At 36.1% G+C, this 12,252-nt stretch overlaps 1 protein-coding gene across 1 annotated transcript in view; it reads right to left on the reverse strand.

Moving 5' to 3' along the window:
• Positions 1-844: 844 nt before the first annotated feature.
• Tet (Ten-Eleven Translocation (TET) family protein) overlaps positions 845-12,252 on the reverse strand; it is a 97,863-nt gene continuing 86,455 nt past the window's right edge. The window contains exons 4-9 of the mRNA XM_076413511.1: positions 11,914-12,088; positions 11,648-11,858; positions 11,386-11,586; positions 6,767-8,137; positions 5,945-6,681; positions 845-4,125 (exon numbers count right to left, since the gene is read on the reverse strand). Coding sequence (XP_076269626.1) covers positions 3,063-4,125; positions 5,945-6,681; positions 6,767-8,137; positions 11,386-11,586; positions 11,648-11,858; positions 11,914-12,088 — 3,758 coding nt within the window. The 3' untranslated portion in view covers positions 845-3,062. The remainder of the gene's footprint in view (positions 4,126-5,944; positions 6,682-6,766; positions 8,138-11,385; positions 11,587-11,647; positions 11,859-11,913; positions 12,089-12,252) is intronic.

The following is a 12,252-nucleotide window of genomic DNA, read 5'->3' on the forward strand; positions in this document are numbered from 1 at the left end:
AGAAGAGTGAGTTATAAGAAGGTAGAAAGGTGTTCACCGAAGATTCAAACACTATGAATACCAATACACTAAACACTACGCCCTGCTTATCTAGTTTTGACATAAGGAACATCTGACTATGACGCCGGCGTGGTGAATTAGTGCCTATACAATGAAAATCGACACACAATTGTATCACAATAGATCCCTCCCAGTTCCTCAAAAAAAACTAACTACCCCCACAAATGTTATACTGAATCATTTTTGATTATTGTGATATGTTTCCTTTAAAATTTAATTGATATTACATCCCGCTAGACATTAAATAACAAATAGAGTTCATTAAACAGAGATGTTACTGTTACTTTCAAGTGTATTTGTTAATATTTTCGGCTTAAGAGGGGCCAAAATTGTATAATTGTATTGCAAAAATCGAACGCTGCCAAAACAATGTTTTTTTCGTTTAATTATCAACTTTTAATTGCTAAATAACCAATGAGGAACTACACAATGACTTTGAAATCATATAGATTTATGAAGTCCAAGATTTCTCCTAAAAATACGAAATATGTTTATTAAAATAGCTACGTGATAGCAATACAGATACAAAAAAAGGAAGCAAGCCAAACCACACAAATTTGTCTAGTATATAAGTGTTACTCTTAACGCTGGGAAGCACATATTAGCGTATTTATCACATATTCATCTTGCTTATGTATTGATTATTATTATACAATTATACAAATATATCTAATGTAAGATGTATTGAAAAAAAAAACAAGTGTTTAAGGTTAATGAAGACAAGAATTTATTATTTACTCCAATGTACGTTCTATAAAGGTCGGAATAAAAACAAAGACACCACCTATTTTATAAATATATTCACAAGACAATTACACATATTTGGTTTCTTAACTCTAAAATAAAAAGTCTATAACTAGGAATTACAAATGATAGTATCAATCAATTAATAAACAGGCATTTTACTTTTGAGTAGATACTTCCACGCTTGATATGAAAAACTTTATAAATAGTTAAGATATTGCTTTTCCTTTTTCTTCCCAATTTGGTATACCCTAATGAAAAAATGAGTGAGAAATCTTACAAATGGATCAACAGATGGAATGCAAGTATCCACTTAAAAAAATATATACAACTTGATTGCTTTTCCCATTTGCAGTTTACTGGTCATTACTAAAATGGTGTAAAAATATATATACATTTCTAAATTCGATCTAAACGTATTTTCTTGGATAGTTTCCCACCACAGGTCAGTAATACTGAATCGATTGTTTCTATTGCACAGAAAATAATACTATTGTTCCCCTGGCTTTTGTTTTTACTGTTTGGTGTTGTATAGTCTTGTTGATTGTTTTGGGTTTGAATGAAGAACATAAGACAATAAGGTGACCTATGGTGGAAAAATATGTTTCTACTTGGAACAATAAATCTAAAATAAATAATAAATAAATAAATTAAAATTGTGCTCTAAACTATAGTACAAGGTATGGTGTATCAACCATGTTATTGGTTTTGGAAGCGATCGCTACATTATATATGTAGGATGAACGAGCGAATGTACTTGGCAAAATCAGTGAAATCATGATCAGACTGGTAGTTCTTTTCTATTTTTAATTTGGAAGACCAAGTTTTATTCTCTATCATTCAATAGTATATGATACTCTTCGCAAATGAATCGCACAGCTGCTAAAACCCGAACTGTTTTTGCTCAGTACATTATATAAAATTGGCAATAAAAACGGAATACTCTTATAATTATAAATTTGGCATCAAGTTTAATAATATAAACATATATATTACTTTCTCCAAACGACAGTGTTATACTAACCCTATACATTTAATATTTTCGTATGCGATGACACGAAAGAACATTATTATATTTTTTCTCTTCATTTTTTTTAGTAAAAATATACTTTAAAATCTCTAAAAGGTATTATCGTTCAATTTACAAACAACATTATGGCCTTTTCTGAAGAATCATCATCATTTCTTATACATAATACACTATGTTTAGTTTTAAACACTTTTATAAATAGAAACAAACTTTATTTCAGGATCAATAAATTAGTACTTTTTTTCACGCCACTTTTCGTAAAAAAATATATGTGGCCACACTACTGAAGGCAAACTATGGAAAGAAGATTCAAACTAATTCAATTTTTTCCTTGAATACTTAATTTTATTTCTGCAATAGTTTTTTAATCCAATTTTCACACCTAATTTCAATAATGGGGTTAGATATCAATAAATTAAATGGCTTACTTTAGTCTATAATTTAATCGTAACGAAAGGAAGTCGAAGAATTCAGTATTGAAGATAACCGTAAAAAACGTTGATGCACTCGGGGTGATGAGAATTCTTCCACGTTCTTTCGATGATATTTCATTTAAAAAAAAACCTAAAATTCGTATAAATACTTAAAAACATCAATGCGTATATATATATACAAAAAAAAATATATAATTCAATTACAGTCATAGCATATAAAATAATTAATAAAAAACAATTCAATACTTATTTCTGGTAAAAAACTTTGGTATAAAACAATGGAAAATTGATGTGGTAGAGGCAGACAATGACAGATGTACTGTGGTTGATGTTCAAATACTTTTTTAGGCTCGTATATACAAAGAAAATAGTATTTCCATTACCACGTGTCTTATATGATTTTGTACTTTGTTTCAACAATTTGTGAACTATTTTTATAGCATTTCTGAGATCATAGAGGCACTCATTTAGTGGTTCGACGCTCCCTAACAACTATAGTCGAAACTAAAACAACGAGTTTGAAGTCGGGATATAAAGAAAAACAAACGAACGAGTACTATAGCTGTTAAGGGTTTCTAAAATATATTCGGTAAGCATATTTGGTGGTGTATAATAGTTCTGGTTCGCGCTTATTTCGGTAAGTCAGATGAAAACACCGATTCGGACAGTTCGGTGTGTTTATCTCACTCTGTCACTGTGTCGTGTTGAACTCTGTCAATTAATTTGTGCACTAACAAAACAAAAACCTAGAAACTAAACCATCAGGAATGACAATAACTTGAAGTAAAACAGTGTCATTTGTTTGGCATCGATAGAGCACTGGCCAAATGTTCCTGGTAAGGACCTGTAACCATACAGGGATACATTGGAAACATGGTAGTTACAGATATGGTGGGGGCAGTAGCCGCCCTTAGCATCACCTCGCCCGAACACTTCTCCAAACTACTGTTCAAACTACTATCGAGACTCAGGTCGTGGTCCGACTGGGACTCGTCTAATTTACTTTTCTGTTTCAAAGTGTACTCGTCTAAGCCATGCTGTGATTTATTCAAGTTTCTATGTTGGTAGAACACGAGGGAAATACGGGTGGGATTCTGTCTATTCGGTTTTCTAAGGGCGGTGGTGGCATGCAGTTCGTGTTTGGCGCACTCGAATAATACACTACCGTGGGGCAGCGCGATCGCCACGCCACCTATCTCCGGATCCTTGAAGCACTCGGAGTTGTCCGTGTATTTGATATCGACGGACTTGCTCTTGGGCTGTTGTAAGGCGGGCGGCACGTCGCCGCCAGGGGGCGGTAGTGGATTATTCGAGTACATGTCGTCGAAGGGGTTGTTACTTCTGTATGCGGGGAACTGATACGGTGTGTAATGCGAGAAAAGATGCGGAGTGGGATGATGATTGCTATATATTGCGGGGCTGAGATGATTCGTGAAACCGTTCACGTGTCCATCCGGACTGTAATTATTGAAGCCGCTGTAGTTGTACGAGTAGGAGGTTTTGAAAACGGAGAATTGCGGAAGATTGGAGGGGATGAAGTTATTGCCATTACTATGCACACTGGTATTGTTCTGATAACTATTAGGAAAATGATCGTACCTCCAACTAGAATGTCTACTTGGAGAGTCGAGAACCGTACTCGACACCTGACCGCTTTGTATTTCTGAACTATTATAAGGACCGGGACTGATCGGGTGCCTTTGGTTCGGGTGCTGCAAGGTGGTGGACGACACGGAGGGCGACGAGGGCTTGAGGGACGTCGAGGCTTTTCGTTTGCGTTGGGTCTCTTCTTTTTTGCTCTTGCGATTCCGACATTTAGCTGCTGGTTCTGAGAACGTGCGAACTTCGCATTCATATCTAGAAATCAAGAAAAGGGTATAAATAAGTATCGGAAAATCATCAAAATATAGGAAGCCATAATATGGCTTATTTAATTTACTTTATAATGATCAAAATACATTATTTAACAGTTAAATGAGTAGTATTAACAAACAGAATGGTTGATTACTTGACTGAAAATTGATTCTTTTCCAAGATAAACAATGAAAAGCTCCTAAATAATAAGGAAAATGAGCTCCCACGTCAAGCTTCTCGACAGAAAGGTTTTTCTTTTCATTTCAAACCAAATAATTATGGGACCGAATGAGGAAGAACGTTGTTTCGCCGCGTAAATAGTAAATCTTTCATTAAAATGTACATTAATAATATGTGTATATTCGCAGATTAATTGCCTTAATCTATTGAGAAGGAAAATATTTCAACAAGTTCAACATTGCTATCAGCAGTTTTTCAGTCCACATGAGAATCATCAATAGAAATCGATGCAAGTACTTTTTTTTTCAAAGAAAGTAAGTTGAGGGGTTTGAATATTTAGAATTACAAAATACTTCTCCACAGATTCATTTGAAATAGATTAATATGTGCCTTCAAGTTGACCACCATAAAGGCTGACGCTGACTGACAAAAAAAAAGAATGAAGTCTATATGTGGTAATATTACAAGCAAGAATTATTACATATCTTTTTATTGTTCTACTATTGTTATTTTATTTTTATTTTATGTATTTTAATTCACTTGTTTGTGAAGGTTCCTCTACCTATTTTTATTTATTGCCAAAAATATGTACAAAACCTAACTTACTTTTTAAAACGATTAATTGTGTATACCATTCGAAGCAACGTAATATAATAAGGAAAATAATAATTAAGTGTTGCTTGTTCTGGCGAATCAAACAATCAATACGATTTCAAAGAATAAAATTGATATAGTGTCCAATTATATACACATTAAAAGAAATATATAAAAACAGAAGAAAATTTAGAAATCAAAAAATAAAAATGTAATTCACTTTAGTATATTTAAGCATATTTTGTATTTTTGTATATACTTTTGACATATTATTTTTTAAAGTTGGTACATATATAAGTTAATTAAATGTAAATTCTTTGAATATATCGAATATTTATTCTTAATTTCTTGTACTATGTTATAATTTAAGGCAATAACAATGTTTAGTTGGAAAATAAGCTCTCAGTTATCAGATTAGATACTGTTTTTTGATATATTTTGAAAATGTTTTATAGTATTGTTAAATAATTTTTAAATATTTTTTTTATGAAAATCGAATTTTTTTTATTTCCCCCTGTAATAAATATACCCTCTTGGCCCGCAAAACTTAGCTATAGCTTCAAACATAATAGATGTCAATCTGTTTCTCTTTATTTTATGCAAACCCTATTATCTACTGATAGTGAAACTATAGTTCATTTCGTTCGAACCTTTACTGGACACAATCTTTCATTCATAATTAGTTGCAATGGATTGATTTCTACGGAACACCATATTGTTGTATTGTTAATAATCTCATCTCAGTACACTGAGGTTAATTAATATAAGCTTAAGCCCTCAAAACATTTAAAAACATAGCTTATAAAATGTTCAAAATTCAACAGAAATTGTACAAAGAGTAAAATTTGGACGAAAAAAACTCTGACGCAGAGAAAACATATAGAAATGCTGTATTAGAAACAGTACTATCTGAGCTCTTTTAAAACATTTCTCAACAATGTATTTACAACATTAACCAGATCCTTCAGAATCTGAATATTATTGGTGCGTTTAAAGGTATTAAAAAGAAAAAGTAAAATGATTGAGTAAATATTAAAAAAAAACTTACTTATTAAGCACCTCCAGAGCTCCTGTACGAATTTTTAAATCCTGGTTCTCCTTGGATCCATGTTCATCAGTGGCATGAGGAACGTAGAGCGGCAGTACATGGAACTGTTCTTCGTCCGGTTTGCTTAAACCTCGGTGCTTCGTTAGGGTCACCACTACGGTACAGCCGTTGTTCATATTGTGGATATCCTTGTGAGCGTGCGCGCAAAAATCGATACAAGCCGTAACGCCGGAGAAGGGCCGTTGAGACTTGGTACCCAGACGACAATCTGGCGCCACGTCCTCGAAACCAATCTGATTCTCGAAAGATTGAGGCGCCAAGGTCTTGTACAGCGGATTTATACAATCGGCCAGACGCAGTAGTTTCTCCTCGATGACGTTCTCCTCCTCTTTGACACTCAGTCGGAATTTCCGCACCTCCTTGGATCTGGTAAACTTGCATCCGTTATAGTACATGCTCCAGGAACATCCGAATGAGAAACTGGCTCCGCAGGTATCCTCGTTGATACCCTGACAAGCGCAAGTTCTAGGGTCATTGGTGGCGCACCTCCTCTTCGTAGGCAATCCGAACTTGTTCAGTTTATCGGTCAGTGTCGAGTATAGGTCATCGGCTTGATCGTTGGCTATTCCATCCCAAACTACTAAGCAAATAACTATGAAAGCTGATTGACAGGTGTGACCCGTTCGATGCTTAACTATGACTAGATACTTTTCTTCTACACTAACTCGACGGAGGACCTAAAAATTGTCTTGTATGAGAAATACAGGCAACAACTTGTTGGGTTATCATTGAATTCCAGTTAAGACCGTGTCAGAAACTTACCCACTTCACAATTGGACAACCTTGGGCTGTCTTTCCTTCCTTCCCGGTATATTTAACTTTTTCGATCCTAATAGCTGGTCCGCTGCAACCTGTCTGACATTCTAAGTTGTGTCTCAGGGTCCTAAGATTATTAGCACAGCCTAAATGCGTATAATAAGTTCCTGGCTCGGGTGGGCTTTGGTCCGGAGGAAAACATTGACAGTGCGGTATTTCCTCTCCCATCTTCGGTGGTGATCTGTCAACTTTCTCCTGCGATTTCAGTTTGATGAGATTGTCACTGCTGTCGGGCGAGTACAACTTGTTCAGCGGCGAGCTGAGCGGCGTCTTGTCTTTCTTCTTCTCCATCAGCCAGGTTTTCGTTCTTTCCGGCGACGCGAACATGTGACCAAGGGTTCTACTCGCGTCTAGAACCTTGTCCTTGTTATCAACCGGTGATCTCGTAACAGTTTCGAATGGGGACTGATGATGAGGAACTTCCTCCTGTTTTATTCGACCGGTTGCAGGTTCGCTTCCAGTGGGATGATGTCGAAATGGTTCGATTTTATTGTATCCAACTCCTGAGCCTGATATGTCTGTTCTTAACGATTGATCGTAACTGTAATACTTATTTGACTCGTATCCCAGCATCGCAGGATTATTCTGCACCGATGTCATTGTCGCGTAACTACGGTCACCCTCAACTAATTTCTTCGAATTATCATAAATATTATTAGAACGTTCACTGACGTCTTTTAGAGTATAGTCGTTGTATTGAAGTCTTACATTATCGTGAAATTTTACGTTATTTTGAGCAAGCGATTGAGTATTATGCGACACGTTATTCTGATAAAAGTCGTCACCGTTGGGTAGATTGTTTTTGTGGGGGCCACCATCAACACCTAGCGGATCTAAGTGGTGATGGTGGCTATACCATAAAAAATGACCGGTAGCGTTGTTCTGTTCTACCGGTTTGACGTCCTGCTCCATCTTGGCGTCGTTCTGTTGTTTGTTCAGGATCATCGTTTTTATCCGCGTGTTCAAATTCACCTTGTCCGCCTGGGAGAATGTCTTTTGCACGTTATCACTTTGCATTTTATTCGGAGACGGATTGTCTGGGATCTGATGCTGATGCTGATGGTGCATGTAACGTTCCTGGTTTCCGTGTTGGTCTTGTTGCTGGTAATTCTGTTCCAGTTTCGTATCGGCTAGCTGTTGTTGGTGTTGTTGTTGATGTTGTTGTTGTTGTTGCTGCTGCTGCTGGTGTTGCTGATGCTGTCGATCCCATATAACTTGATGATCCTGCCATTGCTGTTGGTTATGTCCGCTGTATTGCTCGTTGCCTGGGTAGCCACTAGAGTTGTGTGAAATTACCTGCGGACTGCTGGTGTTCACCTGCGAAAAAAAAAAAGGAAAACATTAAAAGCTACTAATATAGATACGATTAATAGGGATTAAGTTGACAAAAAATAGTCTTGGTTTTTTTGTTATAAATCCAAATATTCGGTATCCGAGGTTTAGGAATATTTTTATCTCAATTTAGGAACATAATTAAAACTATTGGTATCAATTACTAGCGCGTAGCGAGTGCTTAGTTATTAAATGGATATCAAATTCTCATATATAACTTAAAATTTTGTCATGTCTCTGTAACTTTATTTTAATGGTTTATCCTAGTACTGTTACCATTTTTATTGGCAAAGATCTTTTTTTGTTAATTACATCTTACATCAGATATGGTTAGTACAGTCTCAATTTACAAATTAATTTATTACTACTGTTCTGTTGTACTTGCATTAATACACAAGCAAGGCGAGTACGGGATTAATACATCAGTATATATTTAACAAATTAACATTAAACTAATACACTTAAGCTAAAGTTAAGAATACACTTATACACTAAACAAGTTCATTTAGTTCGGTTAGCTTCATTTCTCTGATTTTCTTCAGAGTACGTTGGTTTAGCAACCTTATTTTATGTTTTAAGGCGAAATCTTGGATCCATTCGATTCCGAGGACATCGTGCAGTTCTTCGTTGGTTACGTAGCGATAAGTATTGGTAATTAATAGTGGAAATTTGTTTTGGGTGCGTTGGATAACTAGTTGGTTTGATGTTTTAGTGCAACCCTACATTTACATGATTGCATGAGTGACTGATAAACCACTCTCTTTGGTATTAGGTCAACAGAGTATCTTCCAACCAACCAGTACAGTTGCTTGAGTTAATCTACTCTGCTTTTTCTCCAATATGATTTTTTCAATTTAACCTACCATCCAGATATATTCTGAGGTATTTAGCTCATTCTGCTTGAGCAATCGGGCATCAGTCAAGTGATATAATTATATTTTTGTCATTTCGCCGCAACACTAAATTAACATGGCCAGATTTGGGACTATTAAGCTGTATTTTCCAGTCAATAGTCCATATGTAGATCTTGTTGACCGCTAATTGTATTTTTTTCACAGCCTTAGATGGAGATACATCTTTTGTCATGATAACTGTGTCGTCGGCAAATGTTTCAAGTACTGTTTCTTTTATTGTTGGGATATCAGCAGTATAGGGCAGATATAGCAGTGGTCCTAAGACACTGCCCTATGAAATTCCAGCCGAAATAGGTTTAAATGTTGAGAATGTCCCTTCATAGAAGACCCTGAATTGTATTTCGAAAATATATAATTCCAGAAGTCGACAGTAATTCCGCGGTAGCTGGGAAATAATTGAGGAACAAAAATAATTCCATTTTTAAAATCACCAAACAATGATTCTAAACGACCAAGATTACTATGAATTAAAATATCTCAATATTTTCCATTAACATTGTTCAGTCAAAAACACTGTGATATATATTACTGAAAAAACTAAGAAGAAATGTAAACAATTGTTAAATTCAATGGTTTTAATGTGTCCCAACATAAAATTCATTATTTTTATTGTTTGATTTGATTCCGAATCCCAAAAAGCACTGTCGGAAACTAATGGTCATATGTCGATTTTGGTTTTAAAGATATGAAAGTGGTAAATTTGATATCAATAGTAAACAACTTCCTGGAGAAATAAAAAAGTTGGTAGACAATGAATTGTATGACTTATTGAACGAAAACCCAACACAAACTCTGAAGAAAGCTTCAGAGAGCTTAGCAGTTGTTGAATTAATTGTTTTCAGAAATTTAAATGTGATGAAAAATGGCTACAACATGAAGACGCCAATTCCTCTGTTTCAAAATCTCAGTTTCATTGCTTACCGGATAAAAATAGAAGAGTTTTCTGTGGCGTATTGTGATTGGTGATGAAAAGTGGATATGATACGACAATCCCCAGCACAAAAAGTCATGGGTTAGTCCAGAAGAGCCATATACGTCGACACCAAAACGGAATAATCATGACCAAAATGTATTTCTGTTAAGATGGTGTAATTAGCAAAATGTAGTGTAATACGAACTACTAAGAGAACTGAAAACAGGAATTAGCCGCTGGGGGCCAGATCTGGAGAATACGGTGGATGAGGAAGCAATTCGAAGCCCAATTCAGGGATTTTTGCCATCGTTTTTGCCGAGTTGTGACACGGTGCATTGTCTTGATGAAGCAACACTTTCTTTTTCTTCAAATGCGGCCGTTTTTCGGCGATTTCGTCTTTCAAACGGTCCAATAACGCTATGTAATAGTAGCTGTTGATGGTCTTTCCTTTTTGAAGGTATCCAATGAAAAGTATTCCATGCGCATCCCAAAATATAGATGCCATAACCTTGCGAGCCGACTTTTGCGTTTTTCCACGCTTTGGAGCGGGTTCATGGTGTGCAGTCCACTCGGATGACTGTCGATTGGATTTCGGAGTGAAATGATGGAACAGTATTTCATCCATTGTCACATATCGACGCAAGAACTCGGGTTTATTACGCTTGATCATCTTCAAATACTGCTCCGAATCATCAACTCGTCGTTGTTTTTGGTCAAAAGTGTGCTCGTGCGACACCCACTTTACACAGAGCTTTCTCATACCCAATATTCGTGAATGATATGATGTACACGTTCAGTTGATACCTTTAGAGTGTTTGCTATTTCATTCAATTTCAATTTACGGTCATTCAAAATCATTTTGTGGATTTTTTAAATATTTTCGTCGGTAACAACCTCATTTGGACGTCTACTGCGTTCACCGTCTTCGGTGCTTATTTCACCACGTCTAACCTTAGCACACCAATCCTTGATGGTTGATTTTCCTGGGGCAGTATCCGGAAACTCGGCATCAAGCTAAGTTTTTGCTTCAACTGTATTTTTTCCCTTTAAAAAGCAAAAACACGCGAAATTCCTTTTTATCCATTTTTTTTTTACAATAATAAAAGTTACTTCACTCAAAATGCTATAATTCGGTTCGGGCTTACTAAAAAACATATGGATTTAATTCTAGTAGCGCCATCTATGTGTCAGGTATTTTTCAATTGACCTGTTATCTTTTTACTGTATGAAGCCTGTAGCAAAAGCAAATTAGTTTTAATGAAACATAAAGTTCAAAGCTTGACAAAATTGTTACTACCTATTGACTAAATCTCTATTGCGAAACTATCTTTATGTCAACTTAATAGTGATCAAGATATATCGAATCTAGATAAGGTGAAGCACAACTGATGATGCCACTGACCTACCTGTGGATACCCAGGCTGACCGTTTCCCGAATTCGCATTAACATACTGTGTCGCTTGCTGATTAGAACTCGGACTGAAAGTTGCCGAGCTCACCGTAGTATAAACCGTCTGCTGCTGAGGCTGTTGCTGCTGCGACTGTTGCTGATTCTGGTTGAAATTTTGATTCGGAGTTGGTGGATTCTGATTCACAACGCTGTTTACCTGAAATGAAGGTATTCTCCGATAAATAACCCTGTGAAAAGGTGTTTGTTCTATAACTTACCGAACTGGGACGGGATTGAGAACCCTCATTTCCCGAATTATTTGATCCGAACTGATTGTATTCCTGGTACGGTCTGTTATTGCTCGGTTGCTGCTGGCTTTGTTGTTGCTGTTGAGATTGGGGTTGTTGAGCTGCCGGACTAGGACTGGGTGTGTGAGCGTAATTGGAGTTTGGTCGTGGTGGGACCATCTGACTTTGTTGGTTGGGTACACTGCAAAAAATGTTTCGTTATTCGATACGGCCTTTGGCATCGAAACAATCACTACCTTGGTGGTCGAGCATTAGTTGGCGTTAAGACTTGGACGGCACCAGCGTAAAATGTATTGGCTTCAAAAGCAGGCTGCTGATACGTGGTTTGGTAAATCCCATTCGGGTACTGCTGGTACGTATCGATTGGTTGTCCTGCAGGGGGGATTTGTTGAATGAATTGTCCTTGCCATCCTAAAAATTCAAAAGAACAACAAATTATCACGAATTCATCTTTTAAAAGGTACTGTTAATTAAAATTGAGAGATTGTTTTGTTCGGTAGTCATTACTTTGGAAGCGTTTGGATTTTTATTTTTCTCATAATTGTCTAATACAGTAATAAAGACGCCCAAATAAG

Source organism: Rhynchophorus ferrugineus, unplaced genomic scaffold (genome assembly GCF_030347505.1).
Source record: "Rhynchophorus ferrugineus isolate W39M unplaced genomic scaffold, kcgeb_rfMv2 rfM9, whole genome shotgun sequence".
Taxonomy (NCBI): domain Eukaryota; kingdom Metazoa; phylum Arthropoda; class Insecta; order Coleoptera; family Curculionidae; genus Rhynchophorus; species Rhynchophorus ferrugineus.